Source organism: Mus caroli, unplaced genomic scaffold (genome assembly GCF_978045245.1).
Source record: "Mus caroli unplaced genomic scaffold, Mus_caroli_1 scaffold_1, whole genome shotgun sequence".
Taxonomy (NCBI): Eukaryota; Metazoa; Chordata; class Mammalia; order Rodentia; family Muridae; genus Mus; species Mus caroli.
This window is the reverse complement of record NW_028227256.1, coordinates 54,968,646-54,984,607: the sequence shown is the minus strand read 5'-3', so window position 1 is coordinate 54,984,607 and position 15,962 is coordinate 54,968,646. Positions and strand designations below refer to the sequence as shown.

Genomic DNA, 15,962 nt, shown 5'->3' with positions numbered 1-15,962 from the left:
TTTTCTTTCTTTTTTTTTTTTTTTTTTGGTTTTTCGAGACAGGGTTTTTCTGTGTAGCCCTGGCTGTCCTGGCACTCACTTTGTAGACCAGGCTAGCCTCGAACTCAGAAATCCGCCTGCCTCTGCCTCCTGAGTGCTGGGATTAAAGGCATGGGCCACCACGCCCGGCTCCCTTTGTTTCTTAACAGCCAAGAGGACATCAAAAGATGCCTGCTGGTTGCATAATTGATTTTAAAGCTATGGATCCACAAGCAAAGACTTCTCTCCAATACAAACCCTCTTCTAAGTTAGGAAAGTCTAGGGTTGCTAATATCCAATTGCATATGAGTATAAGTACTTAATGTGTAGTTGCCTGTAATTTTTCTTGTACATTTTGCTGTCAGAAACCATTTAGCCATGTCCTCGCCTCAGTGACCCCATGTTACCTGTATATATTTGGGGAACTGTGTAGACACATAGATGTCAATCTCTCCATCCTCTCCTTTGGGAACAACGAGCATGCTTTGGGTTTCCATATAAAAATGTTCCTGGCCACCTATGTGTATTTCACCTGTTACAAGAGAACACATGGGGGACATCAAATGCAGACAGAGAGAACAGGTCATTTTCTACCCTCTCCCTTTATCTCATGGCACAGAAACTCCACTGACTGAGCTTTAAGCCACACACTGAAGAGTGACAAACACCCATGTTAGCTTTCGGCTGAAAGCAGAGTTGTACAAGAAACTCTTGTCCCCGTCAGTGTGTGCAGCCAGAGCCCTGAGGAAAGATGTCTGAGTTTCTAGAGTCAAAATTTCGTGATAAGGAGACTTCTAGCTTGAAGATGGGATGGAATATTGTGTCCCTCCCCATTTCACCCCCTGGATCTGTCTAATCATTTGAACCCTAAAGATAAACAGATCCAAGAAGTATGATGGTTAAGTGTGCAAAATGGAGTCATTCACATCAAGTCCAACAAAGATGGCATCAAGAGGCCATAGGGGCAAACACCTGTGGCAGAAGGGTCTCCCAAGCTCAGTCCTAAGCGACGAGGGCCCAAGTTTAACTCAGGTATGTCTTACCTACCAAATATTGAGACATGCCAGTCAGAATGTGCTTCTGTTCTGCCAACGGCCAACGTCACTGGGCCTTCTTAACATAGAACTTGGATAATCTTTTCTTCACCAATAAACCCTAACCTTTTCCTTTGTTCTCTAGGTAAGAGGTTAGTCCTTTTCTACATGAATTTCCTGTATTGCATTTCTATTTCTTGTATATTATCCCCAAAGAAGTCCATTCATTATTCTGTCTTTGTCTTTCTCTATCTCTGTCTCTCTGTGTATTCTCTCTCTCTCATTAAAAACTGACAGAAGTCCCTGAAAGGCAGAGAAAAAAAAGCAGAGTGAGAAGAGACATAAGGATACAAGTAAAGGAGCCCCTCTAGGGCTTGGCTTTCCCAGTTACTGCTGTCATGAACCTTGTGTGTGTCAGTCTTGGTTCTAGAGAAGCGAGAAGATCTCAAAATACCCACAAGCAAAGTAAAATCCTCACTCTCACTCCAGAGGCAAATTAAAATCAATCCTTCCTTCCTTCCTTCCTTCCTTCCTTCCTTCCTTCCTTCCTTCCTTCCTTCCTTCCTTTTCTTCCTTCTTTCCTTCCTTCCTTCCTTCCTTCCTTCCTTCCTTCCTTCCTTCCTTCCTTCCTTCCTTCCTGTCTCCCTCCCTCCCTTCCTTCTTTCCTTCCTTCCTCTCTTTTTTGGTAAGGTTCCCTGGGTGATTCTGACCCTCATACTTTGTCTTAATTCCTCTATTTTTGACTTTGCTGGTTTAGTGCCTTGCCATTTGTTTTCCAATATGGTTTCCTAGCTGCTTCTTGTAAACGAGATAATACTGGCTTGAGAGGATAGGCCTTTTTATTTTCTCTTAGTTTCTCAACAGTCAAGGGGACATCAAAAGATGCCCTCTGGTTACATAATTGACTTAGAAGCTATGGGAAACAGCCTTATGAAAGCCAAAGGACCAGAAGAGAAGCCTAGGAAGACACTTTTTGAAGTAGTTGACACCAACCAGATACCACAGAAGGACCTGTAGCCACACCCCTACCCGCAGAGGTTGAGTGGGGAGCTCAGATTCCCAGCCCTGTCAACTGTCACTGTGCAAAGTCTTTGCTGGGCCATCTCTTTGATCCCAATGAGAGAGCTGTACTTTCCCCTCATGTGGCAGTAACAAGGCACCATCCTGCTCCTTCTTACCCACCTGCACCTGGTCAGTTCTTGTACAGAAGATGTTACTAAGAGCCACACTATTATAAGACTGTATTCAAAATATCCCAGAGTCTATAAACAGTCACCCATCAGTCCAAGAACCAGGAAAACCTCAACTTCAGTGAAGAAAGACCAACACCAAAATGAAACAAATGTTTGGCTCATCTGACAGGCAAGCAGCTATCATAAGAATGCTTCAATGAGAAATAATCAAAATGTGGAATCTTAACAAGAGAAAGATACAAAAATTATCAAAAGGAAATTCTGCAACTGGCAGACTTCAGAGCAGAAATGATGAATGAGCAAGAAAAACAACAATTAAAAACATGCAGACATGGTAGTATACTCCTTTAATCCCAGCACTTGGGAGGCAGAGGCAAGCGGACCTCTGAAGTCTAGGCTAGCCTGGTCTACAGAGTGAGGACAACCAGGGCTACACAGAGAAACCCTGTCTTGGAAAAAAACCAAAAACCTGATAATGATGATGATGATGATGGTGGTGGTGGTCGTGGTAGTGATACAATTATACCAATCTAAAAAAGGTAAAGAACAGACTAGAAAACAATGAAACCACGTGACAGGAAGAGGGATCTGCCTTGTATGTCACTGAAATCAAGTGTTTGAAAAGTAATGGCCAACTACTTTCCAAAACTGGAAGAAGATATAAACCCTTAAATTTAAGAACAGGGGTTTCCCCAAACTGGAAGAATCCAAAATAATTCTTGGCATTGCTGAATTTCAAAACACTAAAGACCTGAAAGCTGCCAGTGTCTGCTTTAAAAGTTAAAAAAAAGAAAGAAAGAAAAGAAAAAAAGTGTTTCTAAGATCATTCTATTCGCCCCCAGTAACCATGGTGACCAGAGGAAGTGGAACAAAACTTTCTAGTGTAGTCACCTCAGAATTATGTACTTGGTGACAATCTCCTTCAACAATGAGGTTCAGGGCAGGCTGGGGATGGATGAGAAGAGCTGTTTCTGGGCTCTTCACATCACGTGTGGGTTCACACCGCGTGTGAGTCCAAGGTTCCCACTCTCTGGGAGCAACGTCCGCTGAGACTGTTGGATGAGTTCTAGAAGGTGAAGGAAGCCCCAGAAAGTTGCCTGCTGCTAGTGCTGAAGAAAGTTTTACCTTCAAGAATTTGATCAACGATTTTAAATGCTTCGTCAACATTCCCACACTCCAGCTTCCGTTCTGACTTGAAGAAGGACTTGTGTTGTATAGCTTCCTGGAGAGAGAACAGAAGAGTGAGGCAGCCTCCAGAGAAAGCTTGGAAGTCCCAGGTCCTGTGAAAAACTCTGGGTAGCAATTTCTCCTGTGGGGTCCAGGTTCTCTCCCCCTGGTACTGGGAAGCTAAGCTGAAAGCCAAGCTTCAGAGACTCTCCAAGGAGCAAATGCAAATGTACCCAGTAAGTCTAAGCACAGAGTCTGCTCAGAAAATACCTGCTAAGAGGGGCTATAGAATAGAACTATTGTTTTCCAGGCTGACAGACCTCTGGGATTAAAAATCCATTGTATGCAGCCAAGGCTGACTCAGCCCCAGACAGGGTTATCTATTCATGGCCCCTTTCTCACCTCCTAGTGTTTGACTATAAGCCTCTCTCAGCATCAAGTGGCAGGCACACAAACAGCTGATGGTGAAATGAGACAAGTAAAGGGCCCTGAGGCATAACTGTCGTGTAAGTGCTAGCTAAAACCACTGATTGGAGACACAGGCTCTGCCTGCTGGACTCCTGCTCCTTCTTCAGGGTCCTGGGCATTTTATTTGCAGAGGGCACTGCAGTGACAGGGGCCACCTGCCCTGGATTGATGGTTCACATATGGCTTGCCTGGATACCACAAGTCCATTTACACACTGGCTTTCCCGCTGTCCAATTGAGAAGTACTTCAGGAGACATGGTCAGGGCTTCAGCTGCAACCCTAACTCCTAAAATTATTCTCTACCACAGATAACCAGCCATCTGTGAAGCTGCTGGCCGTTGGGGATTCTCCCAATTTCGGATCCCTCTGGCCACCAGAAACTGTAGAGATGCCTCCTCTCCGGGCACCTTATAGATACTCTTCTGTGATTGTGCCATTTCTTCTACTGAAGGGCTATGATCTTTGGTGGGATGTTTGCTCTGTGCCCTTGGGGAGCCCTGTTAGCTTCTGGTGGGGATAATAGTTGTCTGACCTCATAGGATTGCTGGGAGCACTTAGTGAGGTAGTATGAAGCCAACTTAGCACCAAGCCAGGCACGCATGCAGAGCACTGCTCCTGCGTTGACCATTGACCACAGATCTATTGCTGCTGGTAGTCATGGAGAAGTTCTGAGAAGGGCAGAATTTTTTTCACACTTGTTCCAAGAATCTGGGTAGAGTTTCTCCATTCATAGTTCTAAGAAACATAAGCTGGATGAAGCCTTCAGTTATTGACACAGATTTATTTGTTTCCAGTCCCTTTTGCTGAGTACACTCAGCCCCCCCTTTTTAAAAAAAATTAACCAAAAGTTCAGATATGGCAGGGTTTTGTTGAAGTGACTTTTCTACTCTTTTTTTGTAAGAGTTAATCTTTTCCGGTCTCATTTGCTGACTGCTCTTTGGGTGACTTTGAGCCAATTTCCTGAGTCCTCTTATCTGGAAAGTGGTCATTGGAGAGCCATGTGCTGAGAGTTGGGTGGGGCTCCTGTAAGAGTGGGCAGGTAAGTGACCTTAGAGAGCTTAACCTCTAACCACAATGAGAGGTGACACTTTCATGCAATACCAATATTTGATGTTTTGGCAAGCAAGTAGGGTCTCTTGGTCGAGGCTGAGGTAGCAAGGGCTTATGTGCAACTTTCATTTGGCTGTGAAGCCAAAGGGGCAAAGTGGATAAAGATTACAAACAAAAAATTGTTGAAGCACTCATCACTCATGCAATTCCCTTTAAAACATAATTCTAGCTCAACAGCAGAGATTGCATGGAAAGGGCAGAACAGTATGGAATGAGGGGATGGAAGAAGCAGAGGAGAGAAAGGAGGTTAGGACTGCACTCTGGCTAGAGAATCAGCAGCACTTCTTACTGTTGTGCTCTTGACGTGGTTTTATTTTAATTTGAAAACACGAAGGGAACTTTCCAGAGCTAAGGGCCACGTACCCACGAGCAAAGCACCACAGGAAGTAGACCCAAGGCCAAGATCTTGTGAAGACACTGACCTTGGCCAACTGCTTTCTCACTTTAGATAAGATGACCTACACAACACACCCGTGCCACAGAAAGGCCTCTGCTGCCAAGGAAGACGCCCGGCAGACCTGCCCTTGTCCTCTACCAAGGCTCTCTCTCCCGTTCTGCGAGAGGCTCACCACAGAGCATGGACACCATGTACATCCTGGAAACCTTGCTTGTTTTGTTGACATCTATGCAAAGGCCATAATTCAAGGGTCAAGGGGATGTGCATAGGCGAACACCACCAGTTCATGTCTTACAACCTCTGTAACTTTTCAACTTCTGTACAAAAATTAAGATAAAAATGCAAGATTCCAGGGTTTTGGTTTTTTTTTTTTAAGTTGTTGTTGTAGTTGTTATTGCTTAGTTGCCAAAATTCTGTAGGCGTCATATGATCCATGTCCCATGGGTATTTAAGATTTGCATGAAAGAATATTAAAGGAAGCCGGGCGTGGTGGCGCACGCCTTTAATCCCAGCACTCGGGAGGCAGAGGCAGGCGGATTTCTGAGTTCGAGGCCAGCCTGGTCTACAAAGTGAGTGCCAGGACAGCCAGGGCTACACAGAGAAACCCTGTCTCGAAAAACCAAAAAAAAAAAAAAAAAAAAAAAAAAAAAGAATATTAAAGGAGTATCTGTGGTATTTGCTACATGGAATATCTTATGGGTACTCACTGTGTACCTGCCAAAGCAAGAGAGACTACAAGTCAGAGCTGCAGGACTGGTTGTGCTATCTCAGCTGCCTGCCCAGCATTCTTACCTTTCCCCTTCCAAACCATGCTACTACCTTTGTTTAGGTGTCTACACCCCAGACAGCCCATGTACTTCATGGAGAGACCTGCCCCACCCCCACCTCAGTTGTGACAACAGATCTTCTGTTCATCTGGTCTGACATTAGTCCAGAGAGAGACATGGGACTGAAGCAGCCAAATGAATCTGGATCTCAGACATGTTTGAATCGCTGGGCCAATAGTGTACCACTCATCACAAACATGAACAGAGAAACCCAGGATTCCTGGCTGCCCTGGAACTACATGGGACAAAGCTGGGTTGTGAGCACCAGAGAAGAGACAGAAAGAACCAGGTTCCCGTGGAAACTGCCAATACACGTTGAGCCGACGGATACTCTGTGCAGAAGCCTACTGCATCAGATCTTCCTATTCCTGTGCATTCCATCAGATAGATCTTCCTATTCCAGACACACCATTCCCTGAACGGCCATCTGCTTGAGCTCATACCTCAATCGTTAGGATCAGAGGCTCCAAGTCTTGGTAGACCACCTTCACTTGCTTCGCCGCTTGCTTTGCCCGTGTCTCAGAATCTGCAATCACGGCACAGACAAGATGGCCCACGCAGTGTACCTGTGGCACAGAAAGGAGGGCATAAGACAGACAGACTCCTGTCATTTGCTGTGCTCCTCTCTTCCGTTCAGAGAGGGTCAGACTCTGCTTGTGTGGGGGTAGACTTCAGAGGACAGCCATAATTCACATGACCTCTGCCAGCTTACACAGCCTTGCCACAGGGAGGCCACAGAGAGCTTCAACCTTGACTTCAGACTTGGGAGAGCCAGAGGTAGGGGCTGTTTGAAATGATGTAGACAGTAGATTGAGATATGCAGAGAATCTGAATCCTGCCTTTGTTGTACTGCAGTAGCCTGAGATCCAGTAGCCAAAGCTGATCATTTGAAACTTTCGGGGAATCTCTGTTAGAACAACTCCTCTTGGCTTCACTATCATATGGGAAGCAATACAACGTGAAATATGTACATAGATTAAGCAGGAGCTCTCACTGCAGGAACTACAATAGGTAGGAGGGTATCTACAACTTGTAAATGAATTTAGAACAAGGATGGAGGGCTGGGTCCATTAGGTCTTCTCTGGAATGGAGGCTGTGGTGAGGGCAGGGTCCAAACCTCTTTGCTGAGCTTATTTTAAAATTCCATGGGATATATGACGGCGTAAATAAACAAATCAGACTTCAGAGAAGGAGAGAGGACTTTCAGATCAAGAGCCAAGGAATGACTTCACACTGGAGAGGCTAACTGAATTCAAAACTTGAGCTTGGGACATGTTGGGACTGGGGTAAGCCAGAGATGCTTGGGTAGGGGTTCGAAAATTTATATATCAAATTTATAATTCTCTGCCATGTCATCTTTCATGTTTCTTGGCAGCATAATGTTACAACTTTAATAAGACATCAAAGTAGCAATCTGTTTTAAAGACAGCATCCCGTGTATCCCAAGCTAGCCTCAGACTCATTGTGTAGCTGAGGATGACGCTGAAGTTTTGATCCTTCTCTCTCTACCTCCCAAGTGCTGGATTTATAGGCATACACAACCATGTCCAGTGTATGTAGTTCTGGGGATGGATGCTGGGGCTTCATGCATACGAGGCAAGCATTCCAATAACTGAGTCCCACCCCCCCAGCCCTGAAAACAGCTTACATCACCAACCAACTCTACTTAAGTGGGAAATGAATAAACTTGAGTTCATATCTATTAGAATATTTGTGATTCATGATTATTGCTCAAAGAATATTGAACTCTTTGTGGTATGAAAATTAGACACTATCCCCACGAAAATACGAAGAGCTGGTAACTGGAAAAATTGCTCAGACAGCAAGAAGGCAGTACCTCATCTGTGGCCAGAAATGTCTCTGTGCCGAAGGTGTTTGCTTCCTGAAGATGATCTGCAGTAATGATGTCCACCACACCAGGCAGGCTGAGAGCTTCCGACAGATCAATGGACCTACGAAAGCATATCAGATGGCTTCACAGAGCAGTCACACAGCCCAAAGACACCAAGAATGTGGCAGTTGGAAACTAAGGACTGTCAGAGAATTAATTGCTTTGACAGTTGTCTGCCAGGCAGTGAGGCATCATAAAGTTACTTGTGCAAGATTTTGTGAGGAATCCTATATTTCAATCCCATTTCATCTCTAGTGTGGGTGGCAGCAAGCCTCCATTTACCTACTCTTCATTGACCGGGCAGAGTTAGCAGGAAGAATCTTCCTATGTGTGGTGGGAAGACACTTACACAATCTTAGCGTGTGCTCTTGAACTCGTTACAAAAGCGAGGAAAAGCTCCCGGTCTACTGCAGGCATGTCGTCACAGTAGATGGCCTCGCCTGTGGCATGTTTAATCCCAGAAAGGTGCATGATGGGACGTCCAATGGGGTCCTGAGGCAGCTGTGCTGGGTCTACATTCTGTTTAATGAAGAACCGACATATAACTCATATTTCTACAGAGATCGTAGGAATAATCACAGGATGTATGTCTCGCATGAGAGGGTAGCTATGTAAACTCATGCTTAAGCCAGAATACAGTCACTATTTTCACTACTCCAAACAGGTTATGGGAACAATTTGGCAGCCAAATATAAATGTATGAATGTGGTGCATTTTTTTATTAGATTTTGGAATGTAGATGCCAAATATCACTAGTGGAAACTCTATTTGTCTAAGCACATAGATTCGATCTCTTTTTAAATATGAAATCAAATTTACACGTGGGAATTCAGGTGTGAGCAGAGATCTAAAGTAGCTCCATCATCTGCTAGTTCCATGGATCCAACTGCTCTCTTGCCAAAGGACTCCATTATCTCCACCTCACTCTCTCACTCCCTAACCTCTTATCCCCAACCCCAACCCCAACCCCCACCTCTCACCCTCACCCCACCCCTAACCCCCACCCTCTCACCCCCAACCTCACACCCCCACCCCCAACCACCCACCTCTTACCCTCACCCCCAAGCCCCACCTCTCACCCTCACCCCACCCACTCAACTCCCAACCAATCACCCTCACCCCAACCCCCCTCACCCCCACCTTCTCACCCCTCCAACCTCTCACCCTCACCCCCAGTCCTAGCCCCCACCCCCAACCTCTTACCCTCACCCCAACCTTTCACCCCCCCCCCCCACACACACACACAACTGCCATTAGAGAACTGGATGGTGATGAAAGGACAAATGACAGGTGTCAGTCTGGCCTGTTTTCTCAAGTGTTGCAGAAGGTCAAGATTATTTTTCTGACACCCCTCCCCCACTCCCCACCAAGTACATGTTAGGCTCTCAGCTCGCACAATATTTGAGTGAAAAAATGATCCATGTCTCTTTTATGTTTTTATAAAATACTCTCAGAGATTTTCTGTTTCCTTCCTGAAAAGCAAACTTGTAGGTAACTTATAGGCTTGGACACTGGGCACGCGAACATGCCAGCAGGGATCTCTAAGGCTCCTGGAGTTTTCTATTATTAATGCTAACACCTTTTACTGTAAATAATGGAACATTTCACAACTGTGGAGAAAATCTTTTAAAACTTTACTGTGCCAGGTCTGCCAAAGACCACGGAAAGTCTCAAGCCTGGGATAGCCGAATGTGAAGACTGATTTATCAGTAGCCACCAGCTGCAAGGGACTGTGGGCAAGCACACTTGGCTACCTTCTCCTTGTTACACGGCTAAAGACACGGTGAGAAAAGGTGGCTATTCCTCCATTAGGCAATCTCCTGAAGCCACATGGGGACAATCAGCTACCGGAAGTTTTAAGCCATTAGGGCTTAAAGCTGGAGTGTAGCCCCTGTCTTTCTCTTACTTTCTGCCATGAGGTCCACAGTTTGCAGTCCTCAGCTTGCTTGCTACACCTCAATCTGTAGCTTAAGCAAGGATCCACCTCATCAAACACCATGATGCCAAACAATTGTCCTCTCTGTCATCCGACGACCTCAGTGTTCTTGAGGACAGTGAAAGTGAACTTCCAAAGCATGGAAGTGATTTGGGCAAAGTGTTGGTTGTAAAGGTTGAAGTTGCTCTGGACACTGGGATGCTCGTGTGTGTGTGTGTGTGTGTGTGTGTGTGTGTGTGTGTGTGTGTGTGTGTGTGTAAGAAACCATGGGGTGAAATAAAAACAAAATTTTCTCTGTGGGAAATACACTGCACCCCAAACACTGACTTGGCCCCCACATGGCAGACTTTCAGTTTCCTTTGGATGATCTGAATATTCATTAGTGGCTTTAGCTCCTCTCTGGAACGAGATTCATTGCCAAGGTGATGTTAGAACTTTCAGAAGTCACAGACTGTGGCCACACAATTTTTCAGAATGCCAGGGGAGAAGGCAGCTGTTTTTAACTTTCAAAATGTTCACTTCCAAAGCAGTTTGGCATATTTAAATTTTTTGAACATATTGGACTCAAAACCTCAAGGGACCTACAGCAACTCTAGTGCTCACTGTGACAAGATGCAAGTTTTTATAAGTAAATCCTACAGCAGGTCTGATGCAGCTCCATTTTAAAACCTCTTCCATTCCTGATTCAACAAAACCCTTGGTCCAGTTTCTTGACAATTATTTCAGGAAAACACACATTAAGTCTTAATCAGTTTACTAACAAAATGGCTCCATTTTATGATGCTATGAAAAAAACTCCATTTGAAAGCTCTGGGGAGCTCCTTAATCTCTGTAAGCCTTCATCAGGAAATCTAGAAAATAACTCTTAGCATTCATGTTTGATTTAACAGTAAAATGTCATTTGAAGAAAACCAAGCAGATAGGAAGAACTTGGAAAGGAAAGAATCCCAGCACTGGAACAAAGCAAACCAGCAGCTGTTATAATATCTGTACCTCAAGGTTCCATGGCCCTTGGGATGGGGTGTGCCCTTGGTCCTTTGAAAGGAACCAAAACAGCTCTTGAACCAACTCAGAACTTGCCTTTGGGTGTGCTTCAAACGCCACAAAGCCAGGGTAAACAGTATATAGCAACAGACAGATTGTTTATGTCCTTGGCCTAAAGCCATAATAAAAGAAAAAAGGGAGCCTGTAAGATTAAAACAGGCATATTTCTTCAACATTTTCTAGGTTTCTTTTTAAACGAGATCTCTAATTGGTTTTGGTTTCTTTTTCTCTTTTAGAAGTACTAGGAATCAAGCTTGGGACTTGTCTACGCTGTGTCATCAAACTACACTCTCAACCTGGTTTTGAAGCTTCAGTGAACCCTGAAGAAGGCAATGTATCACCAGCAGGCAAGGGACCTGGAGCTCTGTCGTTGAATTTAAATACACGCATGCATGCACGCACGCACGCACGCATGCACTAACCTGGTGGGTTAATGTTCTCCAGTGATGTTTTGAATGAAGATCATCTAAAGTACTCTCATTGTTGCCTGCCAGGCTAGGAGAGTGACCTGGGTCCTGAAAAGGCAAATAGTAGACACTTAAAATCTACCAGAATGTTCTGGGTGGGAATCCTGCTATAACTCTCAGCAGACATCTCTGCTATAACGTCTGACATTGGCTAAGCATTCACCCGTTCAGAAACCTGAGAATTTAAACAACCCCCTGATTACAGGCCATGAACCCCGAAAGGTACATATCTTCCTCGTGAGGTGATAAGTCACATGAAATTAGAATGTCATTGACCTCCACCATCTCCGTTTCATAAGGTTATTTTCCAATAACTAGCAATTTCCCAATTTTCCAATCATTATTTTCTCACCTTTGTCTGGATAGACAGTCTGACTTTTTCTAAGTGACGTGGGGACACATAACACAACAAAAGAGGAGTCAAATAAAACAGAAAAGAACAAACTTAAAGCAGGAAAAGCCAAAACTAGCACCCATTATTGCAAATATTGATAGAGCTGCATGGTGGCACCCAGCCAGGCTCTTGGGTATGCAGAGGTGGCCCAGCTGCCGCCACCCCACAGCAGAGGACCCTCGGAGGACAGAGGAAATGGGCCACACCCCTCTTTAGATGAGACATTAAACTATACTCTATGATTTTTTTTAACTTACACAATTTTAATGGAAGATAAAGCTAGCAACAGCTATTGTTTTCAAAGAGAGGAAGCTGAATGGAGCACAGAAGCTCTAATTACATCAGCTGACTCACCAAGAAATTGTGTTCTTTACTGCTTTTTAGGAGAGTCTACAGTTAGCCTTGCTTTTCCACCTTTGATCACGTGGTAGAAATAGGTCATATGTTTCTATATGACTTCAAGCTCCTCATCTGAAAAGTCTGATACAGCCCATCCATTGGCTTTTATTCTCATCTATCCTGGGAAGACACATCTCAAAGTCTCCATCAAGGAGGATTTCTTGTCTTCTGTTTATTTATTTATTTATGCATTAAATCTCATTAATTATTTGTGAGCTCTGTATGATTCAATTTTATCAAACCCGCTGCCTCTCCCAACTACTTAAAGTTATTGCGTTGGTCTCTATATAAGGCAAGGGGCCATGGCTTCTCGTCTAGTTGGGTTGACGGGTAGCATGAGGCTCATGAGGACAATAGGTCCAGGTTCCTTTGAACCAGAAAACAGTTTCTAGAAAACTTTTTCCCATCCGATTTCTCTAGGCAACAATCATGTAGCCCTTTGATAAGGGGAAGCAGGCAAATAAATGCCCGTGTATCACTAGTGTTAATAAGTACTACCATTTCTACCCGGCATTCCCCCAAAGCACCAGAGACTATGGAGCACCAGGGACTATGAAGCACCGGGGGCTATGAAGCACCGGGGACTATGAAGCACCAGGGATTGTGAGGCACCAGGGACTGTGAGGCACCAGGGACTGTGAGGCACCAGGGACTGTGAGGCACCAGGGACTATGGTAAGCCTTTTCCCTATGATGACTCATCTTCATGGTGCTCTGGTGGCTGCCATCATCTTATAAATGAAGGAAACCCAGTCAAGAAAACCAAGCATAAGAGGTAAGCTTCACTTACAACATTCAGTATATGAAAGGAAATGCATTACACGCATTAACAAGTTTTCTCAGAATTATCCAGACATGCCATGTTTATCAGGAAGTGGTAATAACTGAGTGGTGTTAAGCAAAACCCCCGTTCAGGTCTGAGGCCTCCTTGGAATTCTTCCTCAAAGTCACAGCCATGCTCAGGACAGGCCAGTGGACACCCACCAGTAGGATGTGATCCTAGCTTTTTATCTTCTGCAATGTACAGCTCCCCGGCAGGGGTTGGAGCCTCTGCTTTGGGCATCCCAGTTCACAGGACCCGTTCCTCTTACCTCCCTCTTCAAACCCTGTGACACCTCCAGGTAGAACTTGAAAAGGAAGCTGATGATGAGGGTCCTTTTGAACTCCACCTTCCCACCAGGAGCTGAGGCTGCAAGGGTGACTTCATCCAAAACCAGCCTACAGGCTGTGTCCAGCATCTCTTCATTCCAGGGCCTGAGAGAGGCAGAGGAGGAGACTCAGTCAGGTAGGTTCAGCTGATAGCTAAGGCAAATTGCTTCGGTCTTTATAGAAACCATGAGAGCAGGCTCTATAGCCAGGCAACCCAAGTTCAGGTTGGTCTGCTATTCTCCAAGTGTCTGGGCTGGGTCCCACCACATCCTCCACCATCAGAGTCCTTAGCTCAGGACTCGCTCACTGCCTCTTCTACCCCTGTGATACTTCTATATGCCAGGTCTAGAATGAGCACTGTGCTTTTTCACTTATGGAACCCTCTCAACCACTCTATAAGGCAGGTATGGTTCTCTTCTTCGAAAGAAGGAAACTGATGTCCCATAAGGTTAAATAGAATGAGTTCATGGAGTTAAAAGACACTGAACTAAGACATGCATCAGACACTCTGAGTCATTAAAGCAATGGCTCTCAACTTGGGACTGGAACGACCCTTTCACCGGGGTCACCTAAGAGCATTGGAAAACACAGATATTTACATTACGATTCATAGTAGTAGCAATTTTACAGTTATAAAGTAGCAATGAAGATAATTTTATGGTTGGAATATCTACAACATGAAGATCTATATTAAAGAGTCTCGGCATTAGGAAGGTTGAGAACCACTGCATTGAAAGCTTAAGGCACATGTCTGAATTGCTCTTCTGTTAATTTATAACTTCTGTTAGTAAGTTCCCAAGAAAGATTAGCACATGGTCTGCTTTTCATCAGAGTAAATTATCTCTATTATTTTTCCCACAAAAAGAATGGCAATTTATAGTACAGGGAATAGGCGCCCCACCCCCGTCTCTGTCTCACAGGTACACGTGTACACACACGGGTGCACATGCACACACTAACACAAGCACACAGACACCTGTGTGCTTACACACACTGCATACGCAGATTCTGTAATGCTCACTTGGGAATTTGCTAAAAGCAAGACATGGAACTGACACTGACATCGTGCTGGAATTCCCAGCCATCCAACTGTGAGATGCTAAAGCATCCTTTCTTCTCATTACAGCTTCCCACAGGGTGGGTTGCTCTGTTCCCTGGAAGTTAAGGACACAGGTCTTACCTTCCAATGAGTCTCTGACAGGAGTTCTTGGCACTGACGATGGTTGAACCGACACCTCCATACAAAATGGATAACTCTTCAACGACGCCACCTCCTTCTCTAAAAAGGACTCTCATTCCGGAGTTGACTATTGCTAGTGCATTCTGTTGTCTTTGCGCTTGTCGGAAGGCTGACACAAACTCCCACTGAAGAAAAGAGGCACAAACAGAACTCCCCTGAGAGTCAACCCCATGCTGGAGGGGGTGATTGGATGTTAGCATAGCTTTTGTTATAGGCCCTGGGTTTAAACCAGGACATTGGTACTTGGGAACAAGGTGTTCAAAACGCTAAGTGAAAGTGAGATTATCAGCCAGGGCCCTAATCCAAACTACCTGGTGTCATTTTAAGAAAAGAAACATCGGACATAGACATGAAAATGTGGAAGACAGACATCTACAGTCAAGGTCCGAAGCCTCAAAGGAAGCCAACATCCCTGCTGACCCCTTGTTATCAGAGCTCCCAGAAAGTCAGTCTCCATTGTTTGAGCCAGGAATGTGTGGTTCCTCAGGACAACAGCCCCTAACTCATCACAACTCATGAGGTAGGCCCGATTCTACCACTGTCCAAACGAGGAGCCTTGGGCTTGAGGTGGTTCAGTAATTAGTTCAGGTCTTGAAACCAGAACTCAAGCATCAGTCTATCCAACTCCCAACCCCATTCTTCCCCTCTACCTTCCACTGCAAATGCCTTTTTTAAAAGCTTCTCTCAGGCCAGGATCCAGGCAGACCTGTCTCACTCAGTTTGAAAGTACAAAGGGTATATTTAATAATAATAATAATAATAATAATAATAAATAACCTGCTTAAAAGTAACCTTATAGTTTGGGGCAGAGGAAGAGAGATGTCCTAGCTCTAGAAATGGCAGGAGACTGGACAGCAGGGTGACAGTGACTGTGCTGCACACCTGCCCTTTGTCACCTTCTGGGTGAGCCCACTCAGACTGATAGGGGAACTGGGAAGGGAAATGAAGGGCCATCCTTGCCTTCCTGGACCAGGGGATGTTCACTGAGACCAAGACTTCTTGAGGCTTAAGATCTGCTTCAGGACACTTTCGGAGAAACTCTTCACTTAAAGGGATCTGCCGTTCTCCATCTGTGGACAAAAGAACACCTTCAATCTCTTGAACAAACTTGGGGAATAACTGTACTGGTTGTTGTGGCGCTGGTGGCAGTGTGTGCGTGTACATGTGAGTGCGTGTGTGTCTGGGTGTGTCTTCTCTAACAGCATTCTTCGATGTTTCTTCCAGTCTAG

The 15,962-nt window shown here is 44.9% G+C and overlaps 1 protein-coding gene across 2 annotated transcripts in view; it reads right to left on the bottom strand.

Annotated features, from left to right (window-relative positions):
• Positions 1-15,962, bottom strand: part of Aox1 (aldehyde oxidase 1) — a 72,736-nt gene that overhangs the window by 30,405 nt on the left and 26,369 nt on the right. For both annotated transcript variants that reach the window (XM_021156825.3, XM_021156831.3), the window contains exons 13-21: positions 15,694-15,803; positions 14,674-14,858; positions 13,436-13,598; positions 11,508-11,600; positions 8,455-8,624; positions 8,052-8,166; positions 6,658-6,780; positions 3,371-3,467; positions 426-550 (exon numbers count right to left, since the gene is read on the bottom strand). In XM_021156825.3, the coding sequence (XP_021012484.1) occupies positions 426-550; positions 3,371-3,467; positions 6,658-6,780; positions 8,052-8,166; positions 8,455-8,624; positions 11,508-11,600; positions 13,436-13,598; positions 14,674-14,858; positions 15,694-15,803 (1,181 nt within the window). The remainder of the gene's footprint in view (positions 1-425; positions 551-3,370; positions 3,468-6,657; positions 6,781-8,051; positions 8,167-8,454; positions 8,625-11,507; positions 11,601-13,435; positions 13,599-14,673; positions 14,859-15,693; positions 15,804-15,962) is intronic.